Consider the following 14,932-nt stretch of genomic DNA (forward strand, 5'->3'; position numbering starts at 1 on the left):
AAACTGTTTGCAGAAAATGGGGCATATTTCAAAAGAAAACTGTTGAACTGACCTCTTCATCAGAGTCATCTGCGAACACCGAGAGTTTGCTGGAAACGAGATTCTTCTGCTGCATTTTCTTGGGCATAATAAGCCCATATCTAAGGAAAAATATAAAAAGTTACCTTTAACATTATTTGCAGCAAAATACGTAGGTTCCAAATCAAAAACCTACTCCTTACAATTTTAGAAACAAAGATCAGCATCAGTGTAATGTTTTGAGTACAGATCTGAGCAGCATTTCCAGCAGCGCACTCAGCTTGCCAGCTTCTCCTATGGCTACTGCTGTCTTTTCCCATATTCCTGACTAAAATTACCTTCCTAAATCAGGCCACAAACCCCTCTTGCCCTGAGTTCTCCATGTGATGTTTTGTTTTTCCCCTCCGCAGAGCAGTAAGGAATTCCAGCTGCCCAACCTGCCGCTTCAACCCCTCACACACCGCTCTGTAGCAGCCTTTGCAGGTGCCGTGAACCCACCCCGCGTGCCACCAGCCTGCAGCTCGGGCCCCCTGAGGCGGCAGCAGCAGGGGATGCGGCCTGCAGCCCGCTCACACCGCCCAGGCACCATTTAACTGCACAGGACGGGCCCCGGTGCGGACACGGCCCGTTTTTGCGCTCAGAAACACTCCCTGCAGTCGTGGCAGGCCAGGCCTGCCTCTCCCCTCAGCCTCCCCCTGGGCCCCCCACAGAGCAAAGGGCTCTCCACAGAGCGCGGCGCCACAAACATCGCCTCACGGAGCAGCACGGCAGGGCTGCGGGAGCTGCCCCGCGGCCGGGACGAGGGAGCCCCCCCGGGGCTGTGCGGGGCTCGCCCCGGCCCGAGGCAGGGCCCCCCGAGCCCCCCGCGGCCCGCCCGCACTCACTGCCTGCCGGCCGCCGCCATCTTGGGCCGCGCTCCGTCACAGTCGCCGCCGCCGTTCGGCGGCCGCAGATTCCTCGCGGCTCCGAGCCCCCGAGCCACACCCCGGCGCCTCACCGCCCTGCCGCCACCCGGCCCCGCTCCTGTGGAGAAGCGGGGAGCGGGCCGGGAGGGGACGGGGGCGGCTGGAGAGATTTTTTTTAAGGCCTTTTTTGACGAGTGGCGAAAGTGCCGAGCGGGGAGGCGGCCGGCCCGCGCCGCCCTGAGGCGCCCTCAGCGGCGGGCTGAGGGGGGGGCAGCGGGCCTGTGCCCGCCGGTCCCCTGGTGGTGTCGCCTGTGGCCGAGCAAAGAAAGAGGAGTTTAATTTCCCCAAATTTTATCAAATTTTATTAAAGAAGCGGTTCTGCCGCTAAGAAACGTTATTGCAAAGATGAAATCTTGCTGCAGACAGTCAAGTTTGCTGTAATCTCAGGCTTTGTCCCAATAAGAGAGCTTTTTCTCTTTCTATATTAAAATGATTGTGCTTTTCTGTAACATTCAGAAGAACTTAAAAAAAATGCTGATTAACAACCTTTAGGTAAAATTATTTCTTAAAAGTACTTTAAGGACAGCGAGTCTTGAATTTTTTTTCTGTATCATTTATGAGCGCTGTAGCTTGGTAGACATAAACTCTTCCCTCCTTTCTTTCTCATTGGAATTATTTTTTTTAAAAAAAAGGTTAAATAAGCTTTTAAATTTACTAGATATAACAACAAAATTGTCTCCTTTAATGTTTTTATTTTTCTTAATAACACACAACAGACCATTATAACAGACCAAAATATAAAGCACCAGCTTATTAAATAAAAGATGTCAAATACCAGAACCTCTAGGGTTAGATAAGGAATTAGTGCTTCAGCTGAAGGCACGCTAGACTTTGCTGGTGAAAGCTGGAGCTTTTTTATTCTGTAGGCTCTTCGTCATCTCCATCAGTGACAAGCAGGTGTGCATCCAGTTGTACAGGTACTCGGCTGGAACTGAGCCCTGCTTCCACACCTCTGCTCGAGGTACACCTGAAACAAAGAAGAGCTGTAACTGCAACAGGCCAAGTCAAAACTGTGGCCAGTGTTGTATAGGACTGCATAGAGAAGGTCATCCCATCAGTGGAGTTTTCCCCAAGTCCAATAATTCCACCCTGGAAAATTGCGATGCTTTGAAATGGTGTTTTATGATAATGAATGGTCAAGAACATGAATGCTTCATTTTTATTATAATTTATTTCGCATTGTCGTAGGTCCCCTGTTGTATAAAGTGCTCTATTTAATGCTAAACATTTGATAATTAAAAATGTAGTGAGAAAAGTGCTTTTTTTCCAAGCTCAGATTTGATTTAAGAGTAATTATCCACTGAAACTCTTTTATTATATGCTGTTAGAGGTCACCATACAGTCACCTCCAAAGGTTGCTCTGTGAGTAGAGCATAGGTTATTAGTGCTTTGTTCCGTATTACAGGGCACGTATATAGAACATATGGGTATTGTCCAACATACACCATGTGTGAACACTGATATTCATTTAAAAGGAATTCCTGTAATTGTGAATCATACTGGTATTCACACCGCTAATCTCACACCACTGTCTCACAGTAAGTTCCAGCCTGGGAAACAAGCCTTTTGTAGCACACAGCAGTAGTTTGTCAAAGCTGTACCCTTTCTAGTTAAATCTAGGTTCTTAGTGAAGGAGGACTGGATGCTCTAGGCCTGTTTCATTCTCTTTGGTATTAGTTTAATATATATGAGGAAGACAAACAAAAAAAACCCACGAACTCAGACTGCATTAGGTGTTTACTGTTCATCAGTAGGCTGGACACTGTCAATAAGTATCCCCAGCTAAATTAGTAAGTCTCGTCCATACTTGATTTTAACAGGCCTCAGTCTGGCATTAAATCAAGTGAAAGACATCAACAAGAACAGCAGTCATTTCTTCTGCAGAGATATTACAAATAGTAACATCCTCTTGACTGCTCTGGTACACAGAACAGGTTACTTGCCAAAAAAGTCATCATTCTTAGCATGTTACCTGCAGGTTCACAATGAGATCACCTGTTCTGGTAGATTTCAAAGCTGATTTGCTCCCCTTTCCTTAAGGCAGTGAATTCTGATAATAAATTGAACAGGTTGACTTTTATTGACCAAAAAAGACTGCAGATATTTAGGACCCCTTATCTGCTGTTTAATACACTGGGAAATCGAAGTTAGTTTCAGAAATAAAGTCTTTAAAAGCATGCAGCTGAATGTTGCAGCTGACAGAGTTTCATTACTGAGCTGTGTCTGGTAATCTCATAATTACTTTATGGTATTTACCACCAATACAGTCCAGCAGCAGCTCTCCTTGAACTTGCACAGATGAAGCAGTTGGATCAAAGCAATAAATCTCCTGAATCAAATTGTCATCAAGATTCTGCAATGCAGAGAACAGAGTCAGATGGCAGTGAAAAATGTAAGAGAGGGTTACAGAACTAAAGAAGGGTAACTTAAGTATATAGGAAATCTAAAAATGGTAAGTAAAGAAGTGGAGATTGAAAGGAAGATGTCTGCAAGGATGGAGAAACTGAAAAGTAAAAATACAGGAAGGTGAGTGAGTACCTGAGAAACAAAGGAGCACGCAGTCTTTCAGATATTCTTAACTTGGAGGATATCCTTCCAATGTTTTAAAAATAATTACAAGTCATACTCTTCATTTTGCATTTAGTCAGTATATAGACATTTACTGTATATAACATCTCCCTGTCACTGTCTTAATGACTGTAATCACTCCAAGTTCAACCATCCAATTCTGTTACATTTCCACATCTGCAACTGTATTTACAAAGCGATTTTTAAATAGTTGTGTCTGGTCATTGCTTTTACATGAACATATCTCCAGTGCCCACTTATCCGTTTCCTGTTCTCTTAAAAACAAATCTGGTTTATTAAACTGGGCAGCCCCTTTCATGTAATGTGCATGGAATTATTTCACTACCAATTCACCCTTGGTAAATTCCACTGTATCTTCTTGGTGGAAGAATAACGGAAAAAAATGGCTCACCAGTACACACTGACTCCAGCTCTCAATCTTCTCTGAGCCCTTCCACTTTGGATTGAAAAGCAACAGCACAGCCTTAACTATGTTATGTAGTAGAGCTGGTGGTTCTTCATAGCTCTTCATTTCAGCAAAGCTCTCAGCATTGAGTTTCTGGACACACTCACGTAGGTCCTGCAGCATGAACCGGTGGAAAAGAATTCCTGCATGCCTCAAATTCATGTGTTCTGCCTCTGGAATCAAAAACCAACCTTTCAAGAAGTTATCAGAAACATAATGCTACTCAAGACTTATTTTATTGACTGAAAGCCTCTGCACTCTATATGATTAACCTTTTTTTCTCCTTGACTAAGTGATTCATTTGTATACAGCCCAAGTATCCTATGAAACATTTCAAAATGGATATGTGCTTGAGAAGGAGACAAAACTTGCTGTAATGTAAGTGTGGTATGCTGAGACTGCTGAACATCCTAAGGGGATTAGATAGATGCCATAAATGTTACTATGCTCCTGGGGGAACAGGAGCCACTGAGGGAGAGTAATTAACACAACCTCCTCTGGGAGAGATAGTGGCTCATTCTGGTTCCAGAGTCCAGACAAACAGAAAACACAAATGGTATCAAGATTGCACCCTGGCCTGGAGACCTGACATGGGCACCCTGACTTATAAGCAGGTTTGGCACTGTGCTTGCCTTGGTTAGGGTCCAGGTGAAGGGTCTGGGCACGCACTTAATTCTGGAACTTTGACACTAAAACTCTCTTAATCTTAGGTGGGGCAGTTCTGAGTAGAACGTGATAGATCCCTGAAGGCAACAAAGCACCTTTGATTTTAGCGGGACTTGGGCACAAAAGTATCCTGTGAACCAGAGCCAAAATCTGAACATTCTGTTTAACTGTACTCTGCTCAGCACGTAGACTTGCTCGTGAGTAATTCATGTGTACCAAAGCTTTGTATTTGTCTTTCTATACTTGTATGAATGATACTTCAGATGTGGTTTTACTGACATTCCTATTTCTACTCCTAAAAATGTATCCTGGCGTGCACAATACCTAGTACATAGGTTGGTTTTGTTTCCTCTGAAGGTGTCTTCAGTATCTCACAGCAGGCAGCTTGGGCCACCTTCAACATTTTCTGCAGGTCTTTACGTTCATGAGGAGGTAATTTCTGGTGGTGTCCGATGCTGATATCAAATAACCCAAGAGCTTGTCTCGATAGGTCACGGAGAGGTACTGCAACGTGGTATTCTCCACAGACAGAAGTGCGAACGACTTCTGAAGTGTCTATGCACTTAAACAGGTAATCTCTGAAATGAGAGTAAAGAGAGGAAAATGTCCTAAGCTTTACCATTCCAGTCTCTTTTGGTACTTCATTTAGCATATTTTAGTTAAAGACCATTCATCTCGTGTTGTTAAAACAAAGGTATTATATTACAATCACCATTTATTCCTTGAACTGAAATATGAACATACTTCAGTATCATTCAAACCACATACAGAAAGGAGAAAATAGTGTTTTGGAACACAATATTGCTTACCCAAGGCAATTGCTGAAAATCATAAGAATTTAACAGACCCACACTAGTTTGTATTCTTGCCTTAAAAACAGATTCCCATTATAACCATGTTGACATTTGTTCTATAGAGTTTTATAAAAAGAAAAAAAATGTGCTGGAACAGCAAATTACTGTTCAACCAACTTTGACGACAAGGATGATATACTTAAAAGACAAGTCTGTGAGGATCTTGGCAGTTGAAGGAAACAGATAGTTGAAGGAAATGAGACACATAGCCAGGAAAAAAAAAATGACTGTAAAGAGCGAAATGCTTCACTAGAGGCTCTGATCCTTCGCAACAGATGCAGAGCTTGCTTGGCAGCTCATCTGGTAAGCATTAAGTTGGAAGTTAAGTTTTCGCAGGCCTAAAATTAAAGAGAAAATTCACCCTACCCCTTCATAATTCAGTATCACAAGCATCTACAACAGAAGCCTCAACAGTGAGACAACTGCAGACACTGTTGTAGGGCTGCATTACAATGGGCTTTACACAATGTATATCATGCAGACTAGAATCTAGGACCACAGGTAACTGGTTAGGTTGCATGTTCCAGAGCCTACCTTAAAAGGTTTTCTTTTCTGAGGAAAAGAACAGCAGAAGTATGAATTTCTTTTTGTCCTGTATTATCTGTAGTAATCATTTTACGTAGAGCATAGTCACATGTCTGTTAGAGAGAAAAGGGACATTTACCTGCATCCAGGAAAAGAACAGCCATTTTGAAGCTTGGAGAGGGAGAAAAGTGTTTATTTCTCAAAGAAAAACTCCCATGTACATTCAGGTGAAATGGGATGGTTTAAAGACATCTCCCAACAATGTCTGGTTTTATTCCCAAAGTGTGTTGCTCAAGATGCGTGAAGAATGTGCCCTGGACCTCCCTCAGACTGACTGTTTAATCCATCCCCAGGCTCTACACTGAGGAACACCCAGAGGCCAATGAAGAGGTTTCCCTTCTTTTTCATGTCCTATTACAGCCCCCTTTCTTATGCCATGTTTGTGTCAGCATGCCCTGAAACATGAAAAGCACAGAGGGGAGCAAACGACCTGGCTATCAGGCAGTTAACAAGGGGACAGTGCAGAGCCTGGAATGACAACAGAACGCTGCCAGCATAAACTATACTTATCAGAGGAAACAGATGAATTATGGCTTCAGCTGATGTCATACAGACTTTGTGGTGGCATGGGATCAGTTCTTAATATTGCATACACTTTCCTTCTCCTTAACTCACTTGTAGACTTGTGGACTGACAAGGTTCCCAGGGTCTGACTGCCTGCTGAACAACTGGACTATGATCTGCAGGGACGTGGGCTGCCTTTACAGGCTAGTTAACTGGGAGCAGCCATTTCGTGAGTCAAATGTAAATCTTGGCTCCTGACATTAGTTCAGAATGAAGAGCTAATACGTGAGCTAGGGCGTTCTTTTTTTCCACACCACAATTTTAACATGCACGGTATCACCACATAAGAGCAGCTCCCTTTGTGGATGTTTCAAATAGCTGAACTTTAGCAGGGGTTGCAGGCTAATCTATACCTGGATGGATGGATGGATGGATGGATGGATGGGTGGGTGGGTGGGTGGGTGTAGGGGTTTGCTCTATTGGTTGCTATGCACCTGTGAGCACTGAAGTAGGAGAATATTTCCTTGTCTGGTGGAGAAAGGAGATATGCTAGCAGTGCTGTTGAATTGTTTTACATGAAAGGCTGAAAAGAACAAAGAGTGGCCTCTTTTACAGAGGGAACCTTTTGATGCACAGGCAGGCACAAGAATCTCAGGCAGCCTTCAGTTTTAACAATACAAGCACTGGGAAATCATACACAGCTAGAAATAGCATGTCCCCCCACTAAAGCAGTCCTGTCAGCCCTGCATCCCTGCAATTAGCATAAGCTGCATAATCAGTAAACTACGTACCTGATCTTTGCCAGGCTCCACCAGGTATGTAATAACAGTGTGAATGCTGGGCACTCTGGGATACAACCAGTCCAGCGCAGTGAGGGTCATTTGCAGAACATTTTCTAGTGTGCGCACATGATGGTAGGCTTTGCTGAATGCAAGGGAAACTCCCTGTGAAAACAGAATGCTCCAAATGAGCCAGACCATTGTATATGATCTGGGGAAAAAGCTGGGGAAACATTCATGTGGCAAAATGAAGCAAAATGGTTGTAGTAAGTTACTTTAATTGCAACTTGTAAAGGTGAAAAGTGACTGTGATATCTCCCTTATCAAATAAGGCCTTAAGACTGCAGAGCACCCAGGTGACAGCTGAGTACTACACTAGTCAAAATTGGTTTTAGTGGTGATTGATAGTCAAATACACTGATAATGTTGGCTTGCTGCGCTCCCTGCTGCCCAGATGATGCATACACAATGAGGCTGATTCTAAAAAGCACTGCATACCAGCATCTCAAAGAAATATGGACTGCTGTTGCTTACAATTAACCCACCATGTACAAAGTGAGGTTTCACACCACTTTACAGAAACAAAAACAAATATGAGGTTTAGAGCTTCAGTAACTAAAAGCTACTATCTTTGGGCTTTGCATGAATCTGCAAATGATTTACTAGTCAGGTCTGCAGGAGGAGTTTAAATAAAATACTGATGAGGTGATACCTGATAATCAATTACAAACAAGATGCTAATCAGTAAGATACTGACAAGCTGCTCTGCTCACACCAGTTTTACCATATACAGTAAAATCACATCAGTTCTTTTCTGGGTTGTACATCTTACGTCTATGCAGAGCAAACCTACAAAATTCAAATGGTCCCTACCCAGTTTTTTGAAGTGCAGGCTAACACACTGCTTTCTGGTAGTGCCCACCTGGCAGAAACTGATCTCATGGGTCAGAAAGATGGTTTTCTCACTCTGGTCCCGAAGAGTATCAAGTCCTAGAATGCCAAAGACTCTCCAGTGAGCATCTTGTAATGGCAGTACCAGGAGTGAACCTCTTCTCTCCTCAACTGGACGGTCATAGTTCCAGAAGTGGATATTTCCGTGAAGCTGAACTCTTGGAACATGGATTGGTTTTCCCTCTTCAACAGCTGCAAAGCTGAAAAATAAACGTATGAGCAGGTTTGATATGAGTAGCAGAAAACCATTAGCAAAACAATAAATATTGCAGCTTTGTACTCTCCCTGCTTTTAGGCATCAGAGAAGGAAGGTTTTAGCTCCTTATTCCAACCACACCTAGAAATACCACATTTACCACTTGCATCCCAAAGACAGTGGTAATAAATAAGGCACTTTTTATCCTTAAGACATTGTAAAAACATCAACTAATGAATGTAATGAAGAGGAATTCAGAAGGGAGCAGCTGTTACGTTTTATAGGTCAGAAGAAGCAATATTTAATGAAATATGTTTATCTTATGGAAATAAGAAGTAAAGAGGCATGAAGGCTGTTTTTACTGTAAACATTAAGGAAGGGAAGGCATTGTTCTCAAAAAATATCCAGTGGATGTAACTGCTGTAAGGACATTAATTTTAAAAGAAGAAAATGTAGGCCCAATACAAGACATTTGCTAAGGGATGAGATTTATTAGACTGTGAGCTAATCTCCCCAAGGAAAGGAGCAAAATCCCAAACAGAGCAGTTCTAAGTAGAGCATGCAAAGTATAAGGATATCTGTATGATAACGCAACATCCACAGTGGTCCCTGAGGGAAGTTCCTCTCTGGAGTACTACCAACCTCTGTTTTCAGTGCACCCCAAAGCACTTCCAGGTACCCCTGCATTCCAGATACTTCTGAGAAGAAGGAACAGTTATTTGTAGCTTTTCTTACCTTACTCCTTTCATGTCTTTGTACAGTATCTGGTTGAGAACATATGGAGCATCATCTGCGGTACACGCCACATAGTGTAAGAGAATCTGTCCCCGCTCTGGTGAGAGCTGGTTCTCTTCCAAAAGGGCAATATATGCACTGATCTGCTTGTTATCCCCGTGGGCTTCTGCATCCTAGCAACCAAATGGTTCCCATTACATTATGTATATTAGCCACTGGCCATTACGCTTATTTCATGTACTTATCACTCGTCTCACTTATGCTGACATGCTCTTCTGGGTCACTGATTTTATATGTCAGGCACCAACTGTGTGACTTATACGTGTGCATGCTGTGATTGTGTCTGACTGGTATGCTCTGTTACAAGCAAAACCACTTCGTATTTGGATTGTTAGAGAGAATGGATTTCTTTTTTTCCTGCTGCTAACAGGGAGCAGTTTATCTTAAACTAAAGGCTAATTATAAGCTGGGCCTAACAGAACTGCTGTGAATTTCATCTCCAACAGGAGATTCCTTTGGAACAATCAAACAAGTGCCAGGGTTACTACATTTACAAATCTAGACAACTTTGTAAAAACATTTGAGCCACTATGAAGGAAGTGTTTCTGTGGGGAAGACTTTAATGTTCAGGACAAACATCCAAACTTGCATCTGCAAATTAAAAATGAAACCATTTCCACTACAAATTAACTATCTGCATCCCAAACTGAGTCTGGTGTGTTTAATTCCAGAAACTCCAGAACTGTGGATGGATTTCCAAATTTGATCCTAGTCAGCTCTTCAAAATTTGAGATGTAATTATCCACGAAAGGCATTCTGTGTTGGCATGAACAAGAATTCTTGTATCACAGATCTGACCTGTGACTCTTTCTGTGCATAACCATTGGCTCTCCTGAACATCAGCTAAGAGCAGAAAGCACAAGGAAAAGAGCCGTAGGCCAGCTTCTCATGCTACCTGTGAGTTCCACTCGAAGCACCAGGGTCTGAAGTCAGTGGCACAACCCTTACACAAAAGACTCTCACACTCCCTGGGATGCACACCTGGGAGAGGGCCTTAAACACCGCTTTGTAAACTGGTTCCATGCTTGCTCTGCTTGTCTCAGCTGCTTGCTGGATGTTGTGCAGCCATTTCCTCCTGGTCAAGCTTTGCAGGCACTCCATCCAGCTTCGTTCCACGCTTGTAGTCAAAAATTCCACAATGTTATCAATAACTTCATCTTCATCCCCAGTGAACTCAGAAGCCACTAGCTCAAGGAAAGTCTGGAATGCCTTTTGGGTTAGCTTCTCCACTCTGCTAGACTGTGGGTAACGTAAGCTGAAGTGGCTTTTTGCTAATAGAAGAAACAGAAAATAAGACAGGGACAATCTGTGTGAATAATATGTTTTGCATTTCCTGTGCAAACTATGAATCAAGCCTTAAACTGTTTTTGGATGAAGTGCTTCTGCCTAGCCCGTCATTCTGGGTTTCTTCCAGCTATCGCCTACAAGTAGGCTGTCATCATGAGAGGTAATCTCCAGCTTCAGGACTGGCTGTACCTTTTCTTTTAGATGCCTGCAGTCTCACCTACTAAGAAACCCACACAACATTGCACCTTTGCTCCTTTTGCACCTCTACAAGATACCTAAGCAATGAAGGTCAATGAAAAATAGGAACAATCTGAGGTATCTGCGCATCAGAACCAAATTTCATGGACACGTGGGGTTCTGGTGGGACTGGGGTGCAGGTAGGCTTGCTGCAAACAGTAATAGGAGTTGAGACCTTACAGGAAAATTACTCACCTCTCCCATTAAACATTTGAAGGGCAGATTTTACAGATGATTTCACAGATCACTCATATACCCGCAATTTCTATTACATACCATGCTTTCAGTCATCATATTTTTCTTTCGAGGCCTTCCAAAGTAACTATCAGTCATTCTTAATTACCCTTCTTTAGGTGCCTTTGATGAATTATTGAAATAACATTTGTATTGTGCTAAAACTTATAAATGAAGATCAAAGAAAACTAAAGCCTCCTTGAAGTCATGCAGAGGATGGGACAACAGTGCTCTGGAGTCACCTGCACTGCACCAGCAGATGTAGGTGTAGTGCAAAAGAACAAGAGCAATCTTCCTGGGTTTAGAAGACTAAATTAGCATGAAAAACGCCTGAACAGAGAAGAGCTGCTGCCTATTAGCTGCCAGGGATTGAAGGAATAAAGATCACCATGTGGAGGCTGCTTTTTCCTATCTTGTTCAAGGCTGAGGAGTGTAGCCTTGCCCTGTCCCCTTCCTCATGTCCCAGAGATTGCAGCTGAGCTGGCCCAAATACAGGCCGACAATCTGCAGTAGATGTCTGGCAGAGTTTTTGCTTGGAGGAGGAGGACTGCAATAAGGGTCAAATTCTAAAGAATCACTTTCCTCTACCAACTTACTCCAGTTCACAAATTTCCAGTTTGCTCAGAGGTCCTAAGACAAATGGGTCTCCCCCTAATCCTAACCGACTGAGCACGAAAGTGTAAATTTACCACATCAGTTTCTATTTAAGCGTTAGTTAAATCGGCAGCCAGTCTAAAATGAGATTTTCTGAAGCGTTCAACCCCTGTCCCAACTGTTCCAAGACCCAGTGCTGCTCTTCCCCGTGCTACAGCTCCAGACTCACGGGGGTGCTCTTGCACAACCTTTCAGAGCTGCAGGGTGGTTCCTTGCCTCGGAAACCTGGGGTTCACCGGGTGCTGTGCCCAGAGCCGTGCTTGTCTGCTCACGCTCCGGGCAGTGCCTCTCCTCAGCACTGCAGTGACTAACGCTTTCATCATTTGTTCTGCATCCTGATTTCAAATCCTGTTGGACCCGAAGAAGTAAAGAAAACGACAGATAGCTATTCATCACGCCACACCCTACTAGCAAACTAACCAAGCGAAGATACACAGGTAGAAGAAGCATGAACTGTGCTGTTAGGCAGGGAGTATTTTGCGATCAATATATACAGTGGTCTATAAAGACCAGAGCAGCAGAAAATGCTTTGATTAATGATACACAAGAACAGGCAGGAAGCTACCCTGGCTGCCTCTCAGCGCACTGTCGACAGGGATGTTTATGGGGGCTGAGAGCCTCCTCCTTCCCCTGCAGAAGCCAGTGGGCATTTTATCACTAGTTTTACCTATAGCAGTAGCAAATACTAACAGGCCTCAATCATGGTGGAGCTGATTGTTAATGCTGTCGTATCCTGCCCATATCTAAAGAGTATTCAGTATTTTTTCATGTGATTTTTGCTTTCTGACAAAACTAGGATGAAGAATTTTTTGATGGTATAAAAATGTTTGGATTTTGACCTTCACCTTCTCCTCTCTTTGAAGAAAGAGATGAAGAAAGACACAAGAAGCTGAGCATGACATGATCAGTTTTTTCTTTAGTGAGCCACGGCATAATGCATTATTTTTCCCATTATATCTATAACATTACACTTTCCACTTATAAGGAAAATCAAATAATTCTACCCACTTTTCAGTCTGTGCTTTCATCCAGGAAAGTGCAATGTCTGTGAGCCTCTCCTCCAATCTGGCTTGTTCCATGATGTTGAGATTTTGTTGAAGCTGTTAGAAATAGTTTTATGTTGCTTGTAGGTGGTATTGATTTTGCTATACTATCTTTCTATTTATTTGTCCTTTAGTTTATAAGCCTTTCAAAGAAGAGACTATGTCCTTCCATATTTCTGTAGTATGTTCTGGCACACTTCCAATATAGCAGAGCTATAAACTGACAGTTTCTTCTGTGGCTGTGCAGCCTGGGGACAACTAACTGCAGCATGCTGGTGCACTCCCCATCCCACCAGCTCCCTCAAACGAGCTAAAGAATAGAATTTGTTGGTTGCCAAAATGAGCCATTTTCGGTAACGCCTGGCAGAGTGAGCCACATGCAGATGTTCATGCAGATGAATAAACCTGTCCTCTCCACCCAAGCACACATACAGACATGTTCTTAATTGCTAATACAGTATTTCAGAGCACCTGATGCCCACGTGTTAATATGTATGAGGCTGCCAGACAGGTCCAGGTGAACCTGCTGCACTTCTGTCTGACCCAAGCCTATTCTGTCAAGGACCAAAATTGCTAAGTTTATTCAGAGAAATGAACCAATAGTGAAGAGAGACTCAAAGCTGCTATCTAATTCATGAGAGCTGTGCAACAGTGTGGGATTGCTAAAGGTCATCTGAGCCCAATAAAGAAAGCTGGTGTTCTCTGCTATGAGATACACTCTGTAGTAAAATGTAGCTGGATAACACAGGCTAGATTAAAAGTGTGAAACCTGTCCTCAGGCTTTAGCATTTTTTTTCTCTGCCATATCACAAGTAGATATTGCATGTTACAGTTGAAATAATTTTTCAACACATCACTATGTCATGAAAGCACTGGGCTTCTCTCTGCCTAGGAATTGCTCTCTCTGGAGCATCTTGCAGTGGAGGAGGGGGTGGAGCTCTGTATTAACAAGTAGGTCAGGATAACTGTTCCTTTTCATTTTGTACATCATGCCTTGTATGCTTATGACTGCTTGCAAAAACAAAAAAATACTGGTGCTCGCCAACAATTTCATTAGCACTGTCCTCGAATGGTTTAAGGCCTACCGTGTTAACATTGTACTTCTCTCAGAGCAGAGCTGTTTCCTTACCCTTCCTCAAGGCCTCTTTTTCCATTCCTTCCTTGAACGTGCTTAGAACAGCATCCACCTCTTTCAGGTCCAGAAACCCAGATGCATTCTTGTCCCACTTTTCAAAAAGTGCTTCCAAAAGCAGTTTTCGCTGGGCCAAGCGAGAGGTGCGGCGAGCCTACAACAGAGAAAGAGCTGGTCTTTGAGAACTCCTGGACACTGAGGCTCAATGTGTACACAAATATGGAGACTGCAGTAGCAGGCTGATTACAGCCCCTGTGGGCCAGGCCAAGTCTATGTAAAAACATAGCTCAGACCTGGAGATGAATCAGTAAACCTGGGAGATATTTAAAAACACTAAACACCGCTGACAATTTTATCAGGCAGAATCAGCGCCGCAGAGGGCATTTCCCAGTAAATGAATGAAACCCATGATGGATCTGAGGCGAGATCAACTCAGGTAAGCGGAAGTTACCCAGAATACAAATGTCTTCACAGCAAGAACTAACCAGAGGCTTGTTAGTAATACCCAAAGATTTCACAGTTTTTATTTCCATACATCACTTTTGCTGGCGCTGCCCTGAAGTGTGTGGGCTCCGAGGAAACACATGTGCAAGTTGTCCTTTAAAACCAGTCCCTGCACAGCATACAGTGATAAATGGCTAAGAGTGGAATTGTCTCAAAGGCCAAAATACTGGCAGTGTGCTGTGTTGAGCATGAGGACAGTAGAGCCGTCAGATCCAATATCTCATCCAAATTAGGTCAGCAGCGCAGAGGGAAACTAGAAAGAGGTCTGAGGAAAATGCAGCTAGAGAGGCTACTATGGACAGACCCCCCCATGAAATACATATATATACACATATATTCTGAAGTGATACGGGCCAGCCTGATGCTGTGCATGAGACTGTTGCTGAAGGGGAATATATTTTTTCCAAACACATAGCAAGAACACCTCGTTCCTTAAACTCAAAGAAATGTGCACATTCGCATATACCCGTGCACATATGCAAAAAGCAGCACGT

The 14,932-nt window shown here is 43.2% G+C and overlaps 2 protein-coding genes across 2 annotated transcripts in view; both read right to left on the minus strand.

Moving 5' to 3' along the window:
* NSRP1 (nuclear speckle splicing regulatory protein 1) overlaps nt 1-922 on the minus strand; it is a gene marked incomplete at both ends in the record, with an annotated part of 15,134 nt that extends 14,212 nt beyond the window's left edge. Inside the window, 2 exons of the mRNA XM_083806087.1 lie at nt 53-140; nt 903-922. Coding sequence (XP_083662213.1) covers nt 53-140; nt 903-922 — 108 coding nt within the window. The remainder of the gene's footprint in view (nt 1-52; nt 141-902) is intronic.
* Nucleotides 1-14,932, minus strand: part of EFCAB5 (EF-hand calcium binding domain 5) — a 48,323-nt gene that overhangs the window by 7,453 nt on the left and 25,938 nt on the right. Inside the window, 11 exon segments of the mRNA XM_083806404.1 lie at nt 53-140; nt 903-1,950; nt 3,240-3,336; nt 3,964-4,190; nt 5,008-5,261; nt 6,072-6,175; nt 7,418-7,570; nt 8,328-8,556; nt 9,288-9,460; nt 10,329-10,618; nt 13,932-14,088. Of these exon segments, the coding sequence (XP_083662530.1) occupies nt 1,808-1,950; nt 3,240-3,336; nt 3,964-4,190; nt 5,008-5,261; nt 6,072-6,175; nt 7,418-7,570; nt 8,328-8,556; nt 9,288-9,460; nt 10,329-10,618; nt 13,932-14,088 (1,827 nt within the window). The 3' untranslated portion in view covers nt 53-140; nt 903-1,807.

Source organism: Anser anser, assembly GCF_964211835.1.
Source record: "Anser anser genome assembly, chromosome: 20".
Taxonomy (NCBI): Eukaryota; Metazoa; Chordata; class Aves; order Anseriformes; family Anatidae; genus Anser; species Anser anser.